Here is a 19,991-nt window from a genome sequence, read left to right on the forward strand (position 1 = left end):
CTTGCTGCCATATTGAGGTGAAAACTTCAAGAACTTGGAAGTATCAAGTTGTCATCTGTTTGGAGGATGTTGCCTGTTTGCTTACCATTGATATTGATTCCTTTATCAGCTTTATCAGTGGCATTCCAAAAAATAGCTTCAGAGTATAACAGTTTTGTCTTACACTTTTTTTGTACCTTGATCTCTTCAGTAATGTGGTCTCCACTTTTGGTATTAACTGTCAGCTTCCAGTACAGCTTCAGGATGACAGTAAGCTGTTAAGTTCGAAATGTTAAAATAAGGAGAAAGACACAATACGCTAAAAATGTTTACTGTCCACAGTATTATGGCATGCACGTCTTTTCCAGTCAGATGTCTGACAGCATGCTGTGGTCAACATATGTGACTGATTTTGCAGAATCTCAGCACAGTCAACATTTATAGGTGCTTACTACATGAAATCCTGCATTCATAGATTATAGGCACATTAAATCATTTTTTCAAAATATCAACACACAACAATCCCTTTTAAACGATTCATATTTGAAGAGTCATTGAATAGCACTCTCTCAGAGATCCTTTTTTAATAATAATGTTATTGACTTTACACGCACTAACTACTCTTTTACGGTTTTTTTTAAACGCTGAAGTACCGGAATTTTGTCCCGCAGGAGTTCTTTTACGTACCAGCAAATTTACCGACATGAGGGTGACACATTTGAGCACCTTCAAATACCGCTGACCGGAGCCAGGATTGAACCTGCCAAGTTGGGGCCAGAAGGGCAGCGCTTCAACCTTCTGAGCCACTCAGCAGGGCAAAAGATCGTTTTTAGTCTGAAAGTAAGGTGTATTGCTCTTTTTATCATATTGTTCTGTGAATTGTATATCTTGTGTCCTTTCATGGGTAAATCTATCTATCTTTCTTTTTTTCTTTCCCAAATTTACTTTGGAACATATTTCCTGGCTGACAACCTTAAAACCTGGTTCAACGAAACATCTGCAGAACTGTTCCGAATTTCAGTGGATAAAGCCCGAATAGCCATGTTGATCGCCAACGTCCGAGGCGGACAGGCACGCTAAGAAGAAGAAGAATATTTCATATTGAGCAAAATAATTATTAAGACATGTAAGAATTTACATTCCTTCATCGTGTTCGACCTGGTATAGTTGACAGTTTGTATTTTTTTTTTTTTTTTTAATAGCTTTTAGTGCCGGAGTCTCCAAGGACTTGTTCAGTTCGCCAGTTGTGTAGTTGCAGTACTCCTCATATATGTGAGGATTTTTTCTGTGGGTCTACTGTATATATATATTTGTACAGGCTGCGAATGAGAAGAAAGTGGTCGTGGCCTTAAGAAAGGTACCATCTCAACATTTGCCAGGAGTTGAAATGGGAAACTATGGAACTTTTTGAGGGTGGTTGACAGGGGACACAAACCGACCTGTCTCCTGAATACAGAGCTAGCAGCCGTAACTGGCCCTGCCACAATACACTCGGTATTTTTGCATTGTATCTTGGAAAATTCTTGTGTAATTTTCTTTGCACCCCATCACCAAAGCGTTCATGTTGGGCATAGTGGCTTCTGTGGACTGTCATACAGCATATTGGTGAAGCCATAAATATCAGAATACATAAACTTGCGAAAAAAGGATTACTGTATCACAATAGCATAGTTGAATATGAAACTGGCTAGGGGATGAGAAGAAATTGATGTAGAAAAAGTAGGATGGGTGAAGAAAGAGCCTGTCTATGTGAAGACGATAGTGTTTGAAGATTCCTCATTCTTTTGTGTTTTTGGTTATCCATGTCTCTTCTTTCTGTTGCACCTACTTTCTACATTGACATTCCATTGTGTTAATGATGTTTATATTCTTGTCCCTAACTATTCTATCTATCTATCTATCTATCTATCTATCTATCTATCTATCTATCTATCTATACATATAAAGCAGAATGTTGTCTGTCTGTCTGTCTGTCTGTCTGTCTGTCTGTCTGTCTGTCTGTCTGTCTGTCTGTCTGTCTGTCTGTCTGTCTGTCTGTCTGTCTGTCTGTCTGTCTGTCTGTCTGTCTGTCTGTCTGTCTGTCTGTCTGTCTGTCTGTCTGTCTGTCTGTCTGTCTGTCTGTCTGTACCTTATACAAATCCATACCGTTCTACCAATTTGAACCAAATTTTGTATACTTAACTTTTAGGACCCTGCGGGTAACTCCATCGACAAGAAATTTTAACCCCCCTCTCCATTCCCTAAATTTAGGCCCTTTGGCCCATTAACATATTTAATGTAAAAAATGTCATTATTGGTCCATATTGAAACGAGATTTACAATCAAAGACAAGGGTAGGGTTTTCCACCTGTTCAATACTATAAAAAATGTGAAATAATTAAAACGTCACATTTTTATTGTCATTTGATACCGGTTTTGGCAATTTTATTTGCCATCATCAGCCTAGGATGAAGTAACAAGAACATTTAACTAGTTACATTAGAATATTTATAATATACTGTACATATGTACAAACACTTCTAAAATAAGTTTGTTATTTACAATTGCATTATATCATAAAACATTTGGATAGTTGAAAAACAAAGATTAAATACCTCCTTATAAGGTTCTAGAAAAGACATGAAATGTTCTGTATACAGTTCTGTACATGTATATCTCCTGGTGTTGTTAAATGTTTGTGACTATGCATACAATTAATTATAGCACCAAGTTTCAGATAAAATGTTCTTTTAATTATAACATTCTGTCATGAGAGATCTTTGCAAGAATACACTACCAGCTAATTTTGTTCTAGAGTATTGTTATACAGTGTAAATTGGTAGAAGACCATTTTATTGACCATTTTTGTAAAAAAACAGTTCCTCATGGATTATGATCAATGAACCATCTATATTGCTTGGATTGTTTAGTTGTTAAATTAAAAGATTTAATGGTATATATCTTGCATGGATTCCCTGAAACAGCTTGACTTAGTAGTGTGTCAATAGTTTTAGTCCTATACTTCAGTATTATATTCGATAATGTGAGGTAAACTTGAGGCCACAAGTTGAAAGGCGAGATTTCGTGAAAATGCACTGTTTTCAGGTGGATAATCGTGAATCTGGAAAGATCTTGAATCAAACTGACCTCAAGCACCACGTTCACGGGCGAGAAGTTAAAGAGGAACATTAACATAGGCTAATATAGGCAAAATATTCAATTTGTCGTACAAGGACAAGACAAAGCTCATTTTAAGCCTCACAACGCATCGAACAAAACTCGGTTAGGCCCTATGGGCCCAGAAAACTATGTTTTAAGAGCGTAAAACAAACTGTTTTGGAGATATTGGTACACTACCCCGCTTGAGGAATTGGATGAAAAAATGACCAGCCGTAACCATGGCAACGTCAGCTCAAAGATTCTGCAGTAGAATACAGGCCTGATGTTCGAAGTAGGCATGTGCGTAAATGTAGGAGAGATTCTGCTACACATAGAACTGTCTCAAAAAAAAAGCAGTGTGGCAGTAAGCCACCCCTAGGGTTTGTAGTTGGGAAGGAGTAGCATGTATAAAAATAATCGAAAATAGTGTCGAAACCATAGGTTTCGGAGTCGCTGATATGAACAATTGGTAGATTTACTGTCATGTTAAAGAAATCCTGTGTGATGAAATTCCGACACCTTGACATCGGCTAAAGTTAGTGGCAGATCAGTTAGTGGGACGTAAAACCAATAACATTATTATAATATACATTTCCATTTATTTAGAATCAACCTCCTATATTTACAAGCTAAAACAGGTAAAATACATCAAATTTTATCAATACAGTTCTGTAAATTGAAGAAAACTCTAAATTATGAGGAAGATATGGTAAACAGTAATGAATTATTAAAGTTAGAAACATTGAAGATGATCACAGTGATAGGTCAGCATCAGAAGAATGAGCGATCTTCTTCAGTCCTTTTAATTTCTTCCCTTTACCTGTGTTTAACTAGCTTTCTTCCAACATCTAGACAGAAAAGTCTGTCAAATTGATCCCTCAATGATTGTTGAAGCTCACCCTTCTGAAAAGGCTGGGAATCAGAAAGGAGCTCATCGGTAGTTGATAAGAAAACGTTAGACAGATTGGGATGAATGAGGGTAGAGCATATGTATTTGAAAACACATGTCTGTCCTTGTCTCCATTTCTATTCCTTCCTCTTCTGATGCTGACCTGTTCTTGTGTTTTCTATTATTATTCATGTCCCAGTCTTTCTATATATGATTTAATTACCGTGTTTTACTGATATTCAACGTCAAGAATTTCATTATATGGTCCATATTGAATCGAGATTCACAAAGTAATGAAATGGAATATAAGGATCCGCCTATTCAATACTAAATTATGTGAGAGATTATTAAATCACCACATAGTCATTTATTTATTTCATGGTACCGGTTTTGGCATACCACCCTATCCTGTGCTAACCTTTTCATTTCTACGTAACTATTGCATCCTACATCTGCTCTAATCTGCTTGTCATATTCATACCTTGGTCTACCCCTACTGTTCTTACCACCTACACTTCCTTCAAAAACCAACTGAACAAGTCCTGGGTGTCTTAAGATGTGTCCTATCATTCTATCTCTTCTTCTCATCAAATTTAGCCACATCGATCTCCTCTCACCAATTCGATTCAGTATCTCTTCATTCGTGATTCGATCTATCCATCTCACCTTCAGCATTCTTCTGTAACACCACATTTCAAAAGCTTCTATTCTCTTTCTTTCTGAGCTAGTTATCGTCCATGTTTCACTTCCATACAATGCCACGCTCCACACAAAAGTCTTCAAAATCATCTTTCTAATTCCGATATCAATGTTTGAAGTGAGCAAATTTCTTTTCTTAAGAAAGCTCTTCCTTGCTTGTGCTAGTCTGCATTTTATGTCCTCCTTACTTCTGCCATCGTTAGTTACTTTACTACCTAAGTAACAATATTCATCTACTTCTTTTAAGACTTCATTTCCTAATTTAATATTTCCTGCATCACCTGCCTTCGTTCGACTGCACTCCAATACTTTTGTTTTGGACTTATTTATTTTCATCTTGTACTCCTTACCCAAGACTTCATCCATACCATTCAGCAACTTCTCGAGATCTTCTGCAGTCTCAGATAAAATAACAATATCATTGGCAAATCTCAAGGTTTTGATTTCCTCTCCTTGGACTGTGATTCCCTTTCCAAATTTCTCTTTGATTTCCTTTACTGCCTGTTCTATGTAAACATTGAAAAGGAGCGGGGACAAACTGCAGCCTTGCCTCACTCCTTTCTGGATTGCTGCTTCTTTTTCAAAGCCCTCGATTCTTATCACTGCAGACTGATTTTTATACAGATTGTAGATAATTCTTCGTTCTCGGTATCTGATCCCTATTGTCTTCAGTTTGTACACTGTATTGTCAAAGGTGAAGTAGTTATTGTTAATTAACAGCTTCAAAATGGATATAAAATAATTGAATATTTCTAGTTTAGTTAGTTGACTATGGGTATTTAAATTCCTGGAGATGATGTGTATGGGTTTACTGATATGCCAAAATATACAAATTCTGTGTTTGTTACTTCCATGCACAAGATGTTTCCATTTTTATTTTATTTTTCACTAATTTCACAGAATATTTATGTTTCTTTTCCAGTTCCTTAGGACTTGCTGTTCCTCCTAGAATTCGATTTCTTCAGAAGTTGCAGAAGAATCAACAGCAGAATGTGAAAAACAATGAAATTAAAGAAGATAATAACAAAGATCTTATTGCTGCTCTCAAATCGCGAAAGGAAAATGATTCTGAAGAATTGTCATCAGAGGAAGAGGAGGAAGAAAGTGTGACAAAATCTGTACCTCCAGAACATAAGAAGCAGCAGCAGCAGAAGATACTCAACTTCGGGCTAAGTAAATAAAATTCATAATTTGTCTTTAACCTTCAGTCAGGTGCAATAATTAGTTTTGAATGATTGAGGACATTGAGCCCAATAGGCACTTATTAAAAATATGCCATTTCTAACCATTTCAGTCATCCTTTAATAAAGAAACAACATTTTCAGGTATGTATTTTAAAAATAAAATGAATAGTTTATTGCAGTGTCCAACTCATTGGCTTAATGATCAGCGTTAAAGCCTTCGGTTCAGAAAGTCCCGGTTTCGATTCCCAGCTGGGTCGGGTATTTTCACCGTGTCTGATTAATTCTTCTGGCCCAGGGACTGGATGGATGTTTGTGGATGACCCAACACCTTCCTCTTCATATTCAGACAACACACTGCACTACCAACCACCACAGAAACATGCAATAGTGATTACATCTTTCCATATAGGGGTGGTGTCAGAAAGGACATCACCAGGCGAGTTGGCCGTGCAGTTAGGGGCATGCAGCTGTGAGCTTGCCACTTCATTCACACTCCTAGCCCTTTCCTATCCCGTCATCGACATATGACTTATCTGTTTCAGTGTGACGTAAAGCAAATTGTGAAGGAAGGGTATCCAGCCGTAAAACAGAGCCAAATCCACGTGTGTGTGTGTGTGTGTGTGTGTGTGTGTGTGTGTGTGTGTGTGTGTGTGTGTGTGTGTGTGTGTGTGTGTGTGTGTGTGTGTGTGTGTGTGTGTGTGTGTGTGTGTGTGTGTGTGTGTGTGTGTGTGTGTGTGTGTGTGTGTGTGTGTGTGTGCGCGCGCGCGCGCGCAACAAAGTTTACACCCTCGACCCTACAGATGTGAGAAAAGCGGTAGTAGAAGAAGAGGAATAGTTTATTGCAATCAGTGGACTTACTCACATTATTCTGAAACTCTTTACATTTTAGACATGATATAATTTTTTTTTTTTTTTTGCCAAGTGAAAGAGATGAGGCAAGAATACTTTACATTTCATGAAGACTTTGCCTCACTTACTCGGAGCTGAAGTTCAACTGACCACAGCTTTCTAATATTGCAGTTTATCTCTTTCAAACAACATGTGTTGGAGACTAAGATAGAAGGAAAGAGGGTAAGAGAAAGGCCAAAAGCAAGATGGATGGACCCTGTCAAGAACAGTATAACAAAAAGAAGACTGGACTGGAATAGAATTACTGAAGAGGAATAGTGGAAGAAGAGGCAGCAGTGGAGAAGTGCCATCAACATCCCGATCTGACAGGACCTGGACAGGGGGAAATGAAAATGATGATGATGATGATGAGGAGGAGGAGGAGGAGGAGGGCTGGTGGTATGTGGTTAAAATGGTACATGCAGCTCACCGCCACTGCGAGTGTGGCTGAAAAGTGCTGTACCACCTCAGGATGAGACAAGAGTTTACTTTTTACCACACTGGAGATCATTCATGCTGCAGGATATAGAATACTATCCCAGAAAGAGTGATTTTGTATGTTAAACCAAATAATATCTTTGTTGTAAAGGAACATTATTTTTATATGCGACACTTAAGTTAGCTAACTGTCTTATCGGTGATATCACTTGTTTCTTTCTGTATCTTAAATTGACCCATTGGCATCCATTTCTCCTTAAGTTTTCCTTTTCCTGTGGTTATGGAGCTTTCTTTTTACCCTATGCTTTTCACGTCAAGACTCAAGATCTGTAGAAGTGGCCACTCTTGATAAAGCTGGGATGCAGAAATAAAGTTATCAGAGGATAAGAAGAATGGATGGAGAAAAAAAGTGGGATTGATGAGGAGAGAACCCACATATTCGAAGACTGCATAATATGAAAATATAGAGACTGTTGTTGTACTTGTGTGTTTTAATGTTTGTTCTTGCCTCCTATTTCTGTTGATCCCTCTTCCCACACTGATGTCATTGTGTTTCTGCTACATGTGTTCTTATTCATTTACTGATTTAGTAATTTATCAAAATAGTATTCATTCTTCATGAGTGCTTTCTTTATCATTGACTGAGCAAGTTGGCTGAACTGTTTGGGTTGTGTAGCTGTAAGCTTGCACTCAGGAGATGGTTTCAAACCCCACTGTCAGCAATCTTGAAAATATTTTTCTGTTTCACTATTTGTTTTACGTCATATGGTGATGATGGGATAGAAAAGGGCCAGGACTGGGAAGGAAGTAGCTGTGGTCTTAACCCATTTAAGTCCCAATAAATGGCCCTAATGTTCACTGTGGAATCAGATTTCATTTCTCCGCCTGTAGTTTGAGCGTATCTGTTACACACAAAAAACATGCATAGAATAAAAGCTAATGCAGATAATTCACTCAAATTTTGCATTCATGCCATTGGAGGTTAGGACTTGCCCATTCTTTGTTCTGTGAGTTACTGCTGGCTGTGGTACAAACGTTCCATTTTAAATGATTTCAAAAAGAGCGAATCGTGTACTTTAAAAACATCTCAGTTTCGGATGGTGAGTGGGATATACATTTTTCGTAAGTATTTCTGAAACACTGCTATATCAAGGAATGGATATATATCAGGATTATTGTCTCTTTTTTTTCCACTATGGTTCTTTTGTGTCATTGGCTGTACGCGTTTGGAAGAACCTGGCGCGGCACTTTTCACTCTCACTATCTTCAATATTCTGTTCACTTCAGTAACGTTCACTATTCCTATCAATATCCTCGAACTCGGATTCATTTTCCAAAATGTCATTACTGCCATAATCCCCATCATACCTTATGAAAGATGCTGGAGGTGTCTTCCTTCCTGGGTTTTACAGGCATTGTATCTGGTAACCACATTCTGGCTGGTGCAGGTGAGCTCTACCATTGTAATGTTTCTTATTTCATTCCTAATGTTTTCTTCCAGTTTCTCCAATGTTCCTACACTTTTTCTTTCAGTTTACCCCATAAGTAAAAATCACGTACTGTTAGATCTTGAGAACAAGGGGGAAAATAGACCAGCACTGATCACTCTGTCTGCAAACACTTCCGAGATTGTAAGAAGGGAATCTTCTGTTGCATGAGCAGGGGCAGAACCTTGTTGAAACCACCCGTATGGTTCTTCTTCTTCTTCTTCTTCTTCTTCTTCTTCTTCTTCTTCTTCTTCTTCTTCTTCTTCTTCTTCTTCTTCTTCTTCTTCTTCTGGCACCTGATGGGAAAACAGCATCAAAATGTCATCTTGGTACTTCTCTGCATTTGCTGTCATCTCGAAAAAATATGCCCAATTATTCGTCTTGCACTAACAGCACATCAAACACCAATCTTCCTATAATAATGAGGGACTTCATAAAAACCATTAGGATTTTCTGTACACCAATAGCAAGAGTTATGACTTCACACAACCATTTAGTATGAAACCAGAACTTTTACATACAAAAATACAGTGCTTCAATGATAACTTGTCTCACCATATTAACAGCTGAGATTCAGACTGGTGACTGATGTTTGTCAGGTCGAGCACATGCAGGCTGCTTGCGAGGTCAAGAACTACACTGTGCGCCCCTCCCATATTGCAACATATGTATCGGAGAGTAAAAACTCCATGTCGACAGTTTTAGTTTATATGGGATACCCTGTATTCTTAGATTGTTTCCCTACAGACATAATTTAATGTGCTGAATTTGCTGTCAAACATAAGCCCAGATTCATCTGCGGTAGACTAAGCTGAGTGATTCAGATCATAGAGCGCTGACCTTCTGATCCGAAGTTGTTGGGTTCACTCCTGGCTCAGTCCGGTGGTATTTGAAGTCAGCCTTCTACCAGTAGATTTACTGACATGATAGAGAACTTGTACAGGACTGTTTACAAAGTTCTTCCCTAACAGAACCACAACGTACCTGTCAAGGCCCTTTAGGAAATATGAAAGGTATTGTGTGTTAGTGTATTTTTAAAAAAGAATTAACATTCTCGTTTGCTATTTCAGCTGGCAGTGATAGTGAAGAAGATGATATCTTGCAGATAAAACGTAAAGATCATGACTTGGAAGGGGAATTGGAAGTACCAGACAGTGCTCCTGGTTTGGAGAAAATGAGCAAGAAAAAGAACAAGATTGTCACCAAGGCAGCTATTGCAAAGAAAATCCTAAAGAAGAAAATAGTTGCCAACAAGAAGACTGTGTTCGATGAGGAAGGAGAGGTAAATTGTAATACATCAAATACACAAAAATATTCCTCATTGTTTCTTGTTTAATTCTTTTGCTGCAAGATTTCTTACTGCAGTAGACCCATTAACTGTGTAATTAAATAAAGAAATTTAAAAATTATTAAAAATGGTTATATACGAGGAAGGTATTTTTAACTAAGGGCCATTTGAATATAACTACACAACGAAAGATGATTTTCAAACACCACATTTAATTGCAGATTCCACATACTTTACTCTATTTTTCAACATAGCCACCAAGTTTGTTGAAACACTTATCATACCTTACAACTAAGTTTCGAATACTTTCATAGAAACTTGGCGCCTGCTCAAATAACCAAGAGTTCACGGCCTAGACGCGTCAGGAAAGGCGTATGAGACAGCTGTTATTGTGAAGCATCTGTCCCCACGAATCTTCAACTGAAGCCAACAAATCGTCTGTGATCAGAGATGGGCGGCAGGAGCGGGCCTCATCATGGACGTTGTCACGGCCATCTTTGAAGTCTCGTACCCACTTAGGCACTTTGCCTTCACTCATAGCATTAGCACTGTACACTTCACAAATCTGTCGGTGAATGTCTGCAGCAGACAGGTTCCTTGCCGACAAAAACCGTATCACTGACCGAACCTCGCACGGGGCGGGCGATTTGATAATCTTGAACATTTGAGCAAGCTCAGAACAGAACCGTGCAGCTTAGCAGCAGAGCTGCAACTGAGCACCCTTGTTCCCGAGACCTGCTGGCACGTGACGCACGGGCTCGTTGCGACGCGCGTGAACTACTAGTGTCTACAACAAAACGGCCCTCACTTAAAAAACATTCCTCGCGTATATTAGAAGAGTTTACTTAAAACAGCTTTGGCATATCCGTCCATCTGCTCCACTGGACCAGTTTGCTTCATTTTTGTTTTATTCTTTCTGGAATTACTTGCCGGTGAATCTTGGGGCGATGATAGGTCTCTTAAGTTTAGTCAGCTTTGAGTAATCATAAAATCAAACCATTAAATGATCACTCCAGTAATTGCAGATGAAGGCTTACTCTAACCCACAATACATTCTGTACTTAGCGGGTTGCTAAGCGACTGACACTTTCATAATATTCTGGTATGTGATTTTCATCCTTAGTAATGTCATTTCACCTCTTTCAAAGATGTTGAACATGCTGCTTGTTTTAAGTATTTTAGAATAACTCATTCTACCACAATTTTAAAGTATATCTCCTACTAAGCCCATGTTATTAAGGCATGATCAAAGTTTATATATTTTATGATATTCTCCATTCTCAATATACGGTACTTTCGCGCTTAGCGTCAGTCTCACACACGTTCTCGGAGTATCATCATGAATTCCACTGCGAGTGAGAAACTGAAAGTAGTTCCGGAAGCCAAAATTATTGGAAATCGTGCCGCTAGTAGGAAATACGATATTGACGAGTCGTGTATTCGCGATTGGAGAAAGAAGAAAAATGTGCTATTAACATGTAGTTATGATCGTAGAGCTTTTCGTATAATGAGTGTACTGTTTCCAGAAATTTAAAAAAAACTTTATAAAAATGTGACAGAAAGGCGGGAATTGGGATATGGTATGTCAACCGAAATGTTCAGCTAAAGGCATTAGAGATCACAAAGGAACTTTCATCGGAAGGGTTTAAGGCAAGCCGAGGATGGGTTTGTAATTTTTTATAAAAGAAATGGGTTGAGCATACAAAGGCATACCTCAATTTCACAGCGTTTTCCTGGTGCCTGCGATGAGAAGTTATTGTCGTTTCAGTGTCACATATTTCGGTTGCGGAAGGAAAATGCATATTTGCTTTTCCAAATTGGCAATGCACATCAGATGCCAGTCTACTTTGAAATGCTAGTGGACATGACTGTGAATGTTAAGGGTGCGAAAAGTGTTACCATTAGAACAGGTAATAATGAAAAACAACGGTGTACGGTAATGTTGTGTGTTCTCGCCGATGGAACCAAATTGCCGCCGTACATTGTTCTCAAGCGAAAGACGCTTCCTAAAACTCTACCCACTGGTGTTATTGTCAGATCTCAGAACTCCGGCTGGATGGACAGTTCACTTGTGGAAGACTGGGTAAAGTGTGTCTCGCAACGTCACCCTGGTGCTTAATTGGGACAAAAGAACTTGCATGTTCTCGACAGTTACCGCGGCCACACAACAGACGCTGTGAAGGAACATATCAAGGATGTGAAAACCGGCCTAGCAGTCATTCCGGGCGGGATGACATCTATGCTACAGCCGCTGGATGTCTGCGTGAACCGTCCATTTAAAGCAGCCTCGAAACAGCTCTATACAGAATGGATGGTGGCTGATAATCACACACTGACGCCAACTGGTCGCATTCAGCACCTGGAAGTTCAGCTGCTGTGTTCGTGGATTTTGACGGCATGGAATTGTATCCCTGGGGATCTCATACGGAAGAGCTTCAGGAAATGTAGCATTTCTAATGCTATGGATGGCAGCGATGACGACATTTTGTGGGAAGGTGATAGTGATGAAAGTTCCGAAGTTGGTACTGATGATGATGATGATGAAAGAACTCGTTGGATATCGTTCTGGAAATGTTTGTTTACTTTTATTTGTATTTTCTAATTATTTGATGTGTGTTAGTAAAGATTGTAAATAATTTTGACTTCACTTTTTTTTAAATTTTGTTCTTTCAAAATAAGGGTGCGGGTCTTATTCGGTGGCGGGTGGTATTCAAGATTATACGGTAATACATACATACATTATCATTATAGACTGTTATGCCTTTCAGCGTTCAGTCTGCAAGCCTCTGAGAATTTACTAAACGTCGCCACAATCCTCGATTTGCAACTAGTGTTGTGGCCTCATTTAGTTCTATACCTCTTATCTTTAAATCGTTAGAAACCGAGTCTAACCATCGTCGACTTGGTCTCCCTCTACTTCTCTTACCCTCCATAACAGAGTCCATTATTCTCTTAGGGAACCTATCCTCCTCCATTTGCCTCACATGACCCCCACCACCGAAGCCGGTTTATGCGTACAGCTTCATCCATCGAGTTAATTCCTAAATTAGCCCTTACCTCCTCATTCCGAGTACCCTCCTGCCATTGTTCCCACCTGTTTGTACCAGCAATCATTCTTGCTACTTTCATGTCTGTTACTTCTAACTTATGAATAAGATATCCTGAGTCCACCCAGCTTTCGCTCCCGTAAAGCAAAGTTGGTCTGAAAACAGACCGATGTAAAGATAGTTTCGTCTGGGAGCTGACTTCCTTCTTACAGAATACTGCTGATCGCAACTGCGAGTTCACTGCATTAGCTTTACTACACCTTGATTCAATCTCACTTACTATATTACCATCCTGGGAGAACACACAACCTAAATACTTGAAATTATCGACCTGTTCTAGCTTTGTATCACCAATCTGACATTCAATTCTGTTGAATTTCTTACCTACTGACATCAATTTAGTCTTCGAGAGGCTAATTTTCATACCATACTCATTGCACCTATTTTCAAGTTCCAAGATATTAGACTGCAGGTTTTCGGCACAGTCTGCCATTAAGACCAAGTCGTCAGCATAGGCCAAACTGCTTACTACATTTCCTCCTAACTGAATCCCTCCCTGCCATTTTATACCTTTCAGCAGATGATCCATGTAAACTACGAACAGCAAAGGTGAAAGATTACAGCCTTGTCTAACTCCTGTAAGTACCCTGAACCAAGAACTCATTCTACCATCAATTCTCATGGAAGCCCAATTGTCAACATAAATGTCTTTGATTGATTTTAATAATCTACCTTTAATTCCATAGTCCCCCAGTATGGCAAACATCTTTTCCCTCGGTACCCTATCATATGCTTTCTCTAGATCTACAAAACATAAACACAACTGCCTATTCCTCTCGTAGCATTTTTCAATTATCTGGCGCATACTGAAAATCTGATCCTGACAGCCTCTCTGTGGTCTGAAACCACACTGGTTTTCATCCAACTTCCTCTCAACGACTGATCGCACCCTCCCTTCCAAGATGCCAGTGAATACTTTGCCTGGTATACTTATCAATGAGATACCTCAATAGTTGTTGCAGTCCTTCCTGTTCCCTTGCATATAGATAGGTGCAATTACTGCTTTTGTCCAATCTGAAGGTACCTTACCAACACTCCACGCTAATTTTACTACTCTATGAAGCCATTTCATCCCTGCCTTCCCACTATACTTCACCATTTCAGGTCTAATTTCATCTATTCCTGCTGCTTTATGGCAATGGAGTTTATTTACTATCATTTCCACTTCCTCAAGCATAATTTCACCAACATCATTTTCCTCCTCCCCATGAGCTTGGTTGTTTGCAACACCACCATGATGATTTCCTTTTACATTGAGAAGATGTTCAAAATATTCTCTCCATCTCTCTAGTGATTCCCTGGGATCTATTATGAGTTCACCTGAATTACTCAAAACACTGTTCATTTCCTTTTTCCCACCCTTCCTAAGATTCTTTATTACTGTCCAGAAAGGTTTCCCTGCTGCTTGACCTAGCCTTTCCAGGTTATTACCAAAATCTTCCCATGACTTCTTTTTGGATTCAACAACTATTTGTTTCGCTCTGTTTCTTTCATCTGCATACAACTCCCTGTCTGCCTCGGCCCTTGTTTGTAGCCATTTCTGATAAGCCTTCTTTTTACGTTTACAGGCTGCTCTCACTTCATCATTCCACCAAGATGTTCGCCTTTTCCCATCTTTACACACAGTTGTTCCTAGGCATTCCCTTGCTGTTTCTACTACAGCATCCCTGTATGCCACCCATTCACTTTCTATATCCTGAACCTGCTTACTGTCTACTGTTTGAAACTTCTCACTAATCATATCCATGTAATTCTGTCTAATTTCCTCGTCCTGGAGATTTTCTACCCTTATTCGTTTGCAGACAGATTTCACTTTCTCTACCCTAGGCCTAGAGATACTTAATTCACTACAGATCAGATAGTGGTCTGTATCATCGAAAAATCCCCGAAAAACTCTTACATTCCTAACAGATTTCCTGAATTCGAAGTCTGTTAAGATATAGTCTATTATGGATCTGGTACCCCTAGCCTCCCATGTGTAGCGGTGAATAGCCTTATGCTTGAAGAATGTATTCGTAACAGCTAAACCCATACTAGCACAGAAGTCCAGCAAACGCTTCCCATTCCCATTAACTTCCATATCTTCCCAACATTTACCAATCACCCTTTCGTATCCTTCAGTTCTATTCCCAACTCTCGCATTGAAATCGCCCATTAGCACTATTCTGTCCTTGCTGTTGACCCTGACCACGATGTCACTCAATGCTTCATAAAACTTGTCAACTTCATCCTCATCTGCATCCTCACATGGTGAATACACGGACACAATTCTTGTCCTAATTCCTCCCACTGACAAATCTACCCACATCATTCGCTCATTTACGTGCCTAACAGAAACTATGTTGCGTGCAATGGTATTCCTGATAAACAGCCCTACCCCAGACTCTGCCCTTCCCTTTCTAACACCCGTCAAGTACACTTTATAATCTCCTATATCTTCCTCATTATCTCCCCTTACCCGAATATCACTTACTCCTAGCACATCCAGATGCATCCTCTTTGCTGACTCAGCCAGTTCTACCTTCTTTCTTCCATAAGCCCCATTAATATTGATAGCTCCCCATCGAATTCCATTTCGTTCGCCAAGTTGTTTCCAAGGAGTCCCTCGCCTGTCAAATGGGAGTGGGACTCCATTACTCTCATAGGTCCGAGGCTTGCTTAAAGTGTTCTGAGCTCGGTAAATTCATGAAGCAGGATGCTGCCCTACTTGCACATAGTTCAAGTGAGGATCTCTCCTCTAACGGGTTATGGACCACCGGTAAATTGTATAGTCCTAGCCGCCTGAGCACAAGGAGGGCCACGACTCAGAATATGTCCGAGATGCCCACTCCCATTCCATAGCAACTGGTATCCCGACTCTCGGGACCACTTACTAGGCCACTCAGCCGTTGCCCATGGTTCACGAACTAGGACGTGACTACAGTAACCCACAAACATGAACCATTATACGGTACGGTAATTACTAAGTTTAATATTAACATATTTACAATAGGAGCAGTCTAAGGAAAAAGAATACAATATTCAGTATTAATGAGTGTAACAACAATATCAGCTGCTGGCTGTTGATTGCTAGTTGTGACAAAGGCACATATACAGTACTTGGTAGCAGTGGTCTGATTTGAAAATTTAAATATTACATTATTTGGAATGTTAGGAAAAATATTCCAGTAACTTGAGTGAATGTTAAATGAGACCTTATTTAGGGCCTGTACTGCGACAGCCAGATAAAAGTGCGGTTTAAATTTATGTGGCAATTTGCACATTTATCTGGAAGTTTGGTTGGAAACGCGTACTACGACTTTTGTTTATGTGCAATCTGGGAGAATATTCTCGAGGTTAGCTATGCCAAAGTTGTAGAGGCAGTTAACGCTCCTATCGGGGACGCTACTGTAAGAATCAAGATGGCTACACATCAAGATGAATCTACATCTGCATGATGCTGTACGAAACTAAGTTGTTACAATGTAATCTATGTATATATTTATAAAGTATGTCATTCTCCCTGTCCAGCTATCACAGAATTCTTAAAGATTTCCCAAGCTAGCAAGTTGTTGCTACTGACTATATGAGTTGCACACAAGCATGTCACCAGCAAGCTTCGTGGGTAGCCGTGGTTGTTAGGACAACATCGTCTGCTGCAATGCAGTTTTTCGTGGGTTCGAGTCCCAATAGTCTTTACATTTTTTACCATCTAAATGTTAGTCGGTAGGGTACTAGAGGTGATAGTACACATTTCCTAATCATTAGAATGCGTGTCAAAAGCGTGGGTTCTGTTCCAAATCTATCCGCGACACACATATGGAGTAAAGGTATACGACGTTGTTCATGGCGATTCGTCCATTGAATGAGGATGTTAAGGAGGTTATATTTCTTTGACTTCATAACAACTTGCTACTAAGTATTTACACTAAAGTGAGATAAATGCTTGCCAGTTACTATTCTCACATTTTATTGAAAAGGAAAAAACAAACTACTTATTCAATGAGCAAAGAATAAATTGAATTAATAATAAAATTATTGATCCTATGCTGCATCAGTAGCATTAATTACGAATGTAAACTTTACTTTCGCCTTAACATGCATCCTCGTAAATAGAACCTACTAGACAAAAAAAAAAAAGATACATAACCTGAATCTTAACTTTTGCGTCCAGTTTACATTTTCAGTCTTTTTATATTCTATAACAGTTTCAGTTTCGTTATACAGTTAATTAATTTTAACATTTCTTCATATGTGTAGATTTCAGACCTAATTCTGTTTTTGACCTGAACTTCCACATCATAATAAGAGTCTATATTGGATTCTAGTAATACAATTTCAACAGGAATAGAGCTAAACAAACGAAAACACCAGGGAACACATATACCATCGCGCTAAATTTCACTATATTTTCAGTAACCTTATTACCAACCCAATAACAATGTTACTACATCTTCCACATTACAATACCATCGTTAAAATCCGTTGGTAGTACGCAAGAAAATATTTAACTTCTAGTTTGCAAAACTGCAGCCTACGTATCTGGCTGTGTACCTGACAGTTGTAGTACAGGCCCTTAGAGGTAAAGTCATGAGAATGAGAGAATGATAAATGAGACCTAGTTCAGCAGTAAAGTCGTGATAATTGGAAAAACTATCTGGTTGAAGTCTTAGGTTCGAGAATTTTGGTTTGCAATAGGTAACTGGTGATTTAACTGTGGCGTAAAACTTGATTGGAGTGTCTTAAATTGTTTGCAGGCTTAAAGTAGGCGCAGTTGAAAAGAAAGGTCGAATAAATACTTTTGCTGCATTGTCAATGACAACAACAACAACAACAGCCGTTAGTTGTTGATGATGGTTGTGTCATGGGAACTTGGAATGGGGTTTAGTAGCAGTTGCCTAAATTTGAGTTTTTAATATATTAAATGTTTTGGGATGTTAGGAAAAGCAATCAGGCGATATGAGAATGGTTGATTTAGACCTTATTCAGAGGTAATGTCGTAAAATTAAAAAGAAAGAAAATACAGGTTGAAAATCTTAGCTTTGTTATGTTAGCCTAGTGAAAGTAAAATGTAAGCAGTGATGTTAGATAGCACTTTCCAAGTATATTTTGTGTGTGTGTGTAATACAACATTGTAAATTGAAAACAAACAGTTATATAGTATATAAAACTGGCAGTTCGTCAACTTTTTGTCTTGTAATTGTTTTAATAGTCTTGCAAACAATTTTGTATTAATTGGGATTGTAATTTTTTTCCAAAGCAAGAGTTGCATAAATTTTCTAATTAAAGAGATTTAAAAGCACAGGGCTGTGAGGGGAGTTGGAAGGCCCCGTAAAAAATGTTAAAAAATTGTTTGTATTTAAAAAATCAAGGCTAACTGAATTTACTAAAAACAAAATATGCATTTGTTGGCAAAAAATTACAAATCTGAAATCATCAAGGGTGTAATTCTTCTTGAAGGACTTTAAAACATTTCATAGCATTAGGTACTGGAATGTTGCTGATAGCTAGTTATACTGAATATACTGGAAATATACTGGAATTTTGAAAATGGAACTCAGTAGACACCCTGTAGTAGTACACAAGAACCTCGTTTATCCGGATTAAGTGGGACCGGAACTGATCCTGATTATCGAAAATCTGGATAATCCGGAAAAAACTTTTTAAAAATACGGCACATGTTATATTATTTATTAACATAAGTTGTACAGTGATACCTTTTTTTCAATTGTACAAAAAGATATAAGAACACTTTACCACATTTACGACTGTTTTTTGCACTAAAATAATGTGTAAGTTTTTTCTGTTTTACATTTGTATAATGTTTGTGCACAGCACGACACAAAGACATTTTCTTAACAACAGTTCTGCCGGTGTGGTTTCAGTCTAGGATTCTAAATAGGCCATCAGTTTGTCCAGCTGCATTGTTGCCTCTCCACGAGTTTTCTGATTGAGCACCGGGTTCATTTTCAAATTCACTATCAGTGAATTAGTAGTGCGTTGCATTCGGAAGAGCATGGATTCGAATCCCACTTTGGCCGTCCTGTGAATGGTTTTCCACGGTTTCCCATTATCAATTCCAGGTGAATGCCAGGAGGGAACGTTTGATAAACCGTGACCGAATTACTTCCAATTCCTGTCCTTAACTATACTTGGCAGAAAAGACATTCAAGAAGAGTCGACCTGGTAAAAGAAATATTGTACAAGTAAAAATGAATTTTTATTATTTTCAGTCCGGATTAATGAGTGTAGGACAAGGAGGAGGCCAGGTTAAGAGAGGAAAAGACAAAATACATAAAGATGAATACAGGTCATTAATGAGAAAGAACACAGGACGAGTACAAAAGAACCCAATGAGTCCATACAGTATTAATATCAAACATGTTACAAATCAAGTCGTATATACAAGGATAAAAAAATTTATTGGAGCTCATACAAGGTACTCCTGGTATTTTGCATGCGGGTAATTTGCAGTTAATTCATTGGCCTCAAAGGGTAATAAAAAAAATTTAAAAAAAGTAATTCTTACAGTAACTAAACATCACACTTACAGAGGAAGGGCACATACCGGGAAATCACGGATCTTGCTTAAATTTTTCACACACATTAAATGATTCAAGAATAACATAACGGCCAAAACATTTCAGAAATTAATTTATGCGACCTACAGATAGCATTAAATTTTGCACGTTTGAATTGGCGTGCTTGGCTACGCAGGACTGTGTGCGTGTTGGGTCCATTCATCGAGGTACTTCTTCTACGAATATTTCTGCTGGTGCCATGGTTTCTACTTCTTTGTTGGTCAGCTTTTTCGTCGTTACAGATATTATTTTCCATGACACAATACCATTGCGCTTCTTAAAGTAAACATACCCACGTGTGGCATGCTTTAAACCCCTCCCTTTGTTTTTCATG

The 19,991-nt window shown here is 38.6% G+C and overlaps 1 protein-coding gene across 1 annotated transcript in view; it reads left to right on the forward strand.

The window, feature by feature from the left end:
- LOC136882510 (probable ATP-dependent RNA helicase DDX10) overlaps nucleotides 1-19,991 on the forward strand; it is a 154,553-nt gene that overhangs the window by 108,382 nt on the left and 26,180 nt on the right. Inside the window, exons 10-11 of the mRNA XM_067155132.2 lie at nucleotides 5,628-5,878; nucleotides 9,773-9,984. Coding sequence (XP_067011233.2) covers nucleotides 5,628-5,878; nucleotides 9,773-9,984 — 463 coding nt within the window. The remainder of the gene's footprint in view (nucleotides 1-5,627; nucleotides 5,879-9,772; nucleotides 9,985-19,991) is intronic.

Source organism: Anabrus simplex, chromosome 1 (genome assembly GCF_040414725.1).
Source record: "Anabrus simplex isolate iqAnaSimp1 chromosome 1, ASM4041472v1, whole genome shotgun sequence".
In the NCBI taxonomy this organism is placed as follows: domain Eukaryota; kingdom Metazoa; phylum Arthropoda; class Insecta; order Orthoptera; family Tettigoniidae; genus Anabrus; species Anabrus simplex.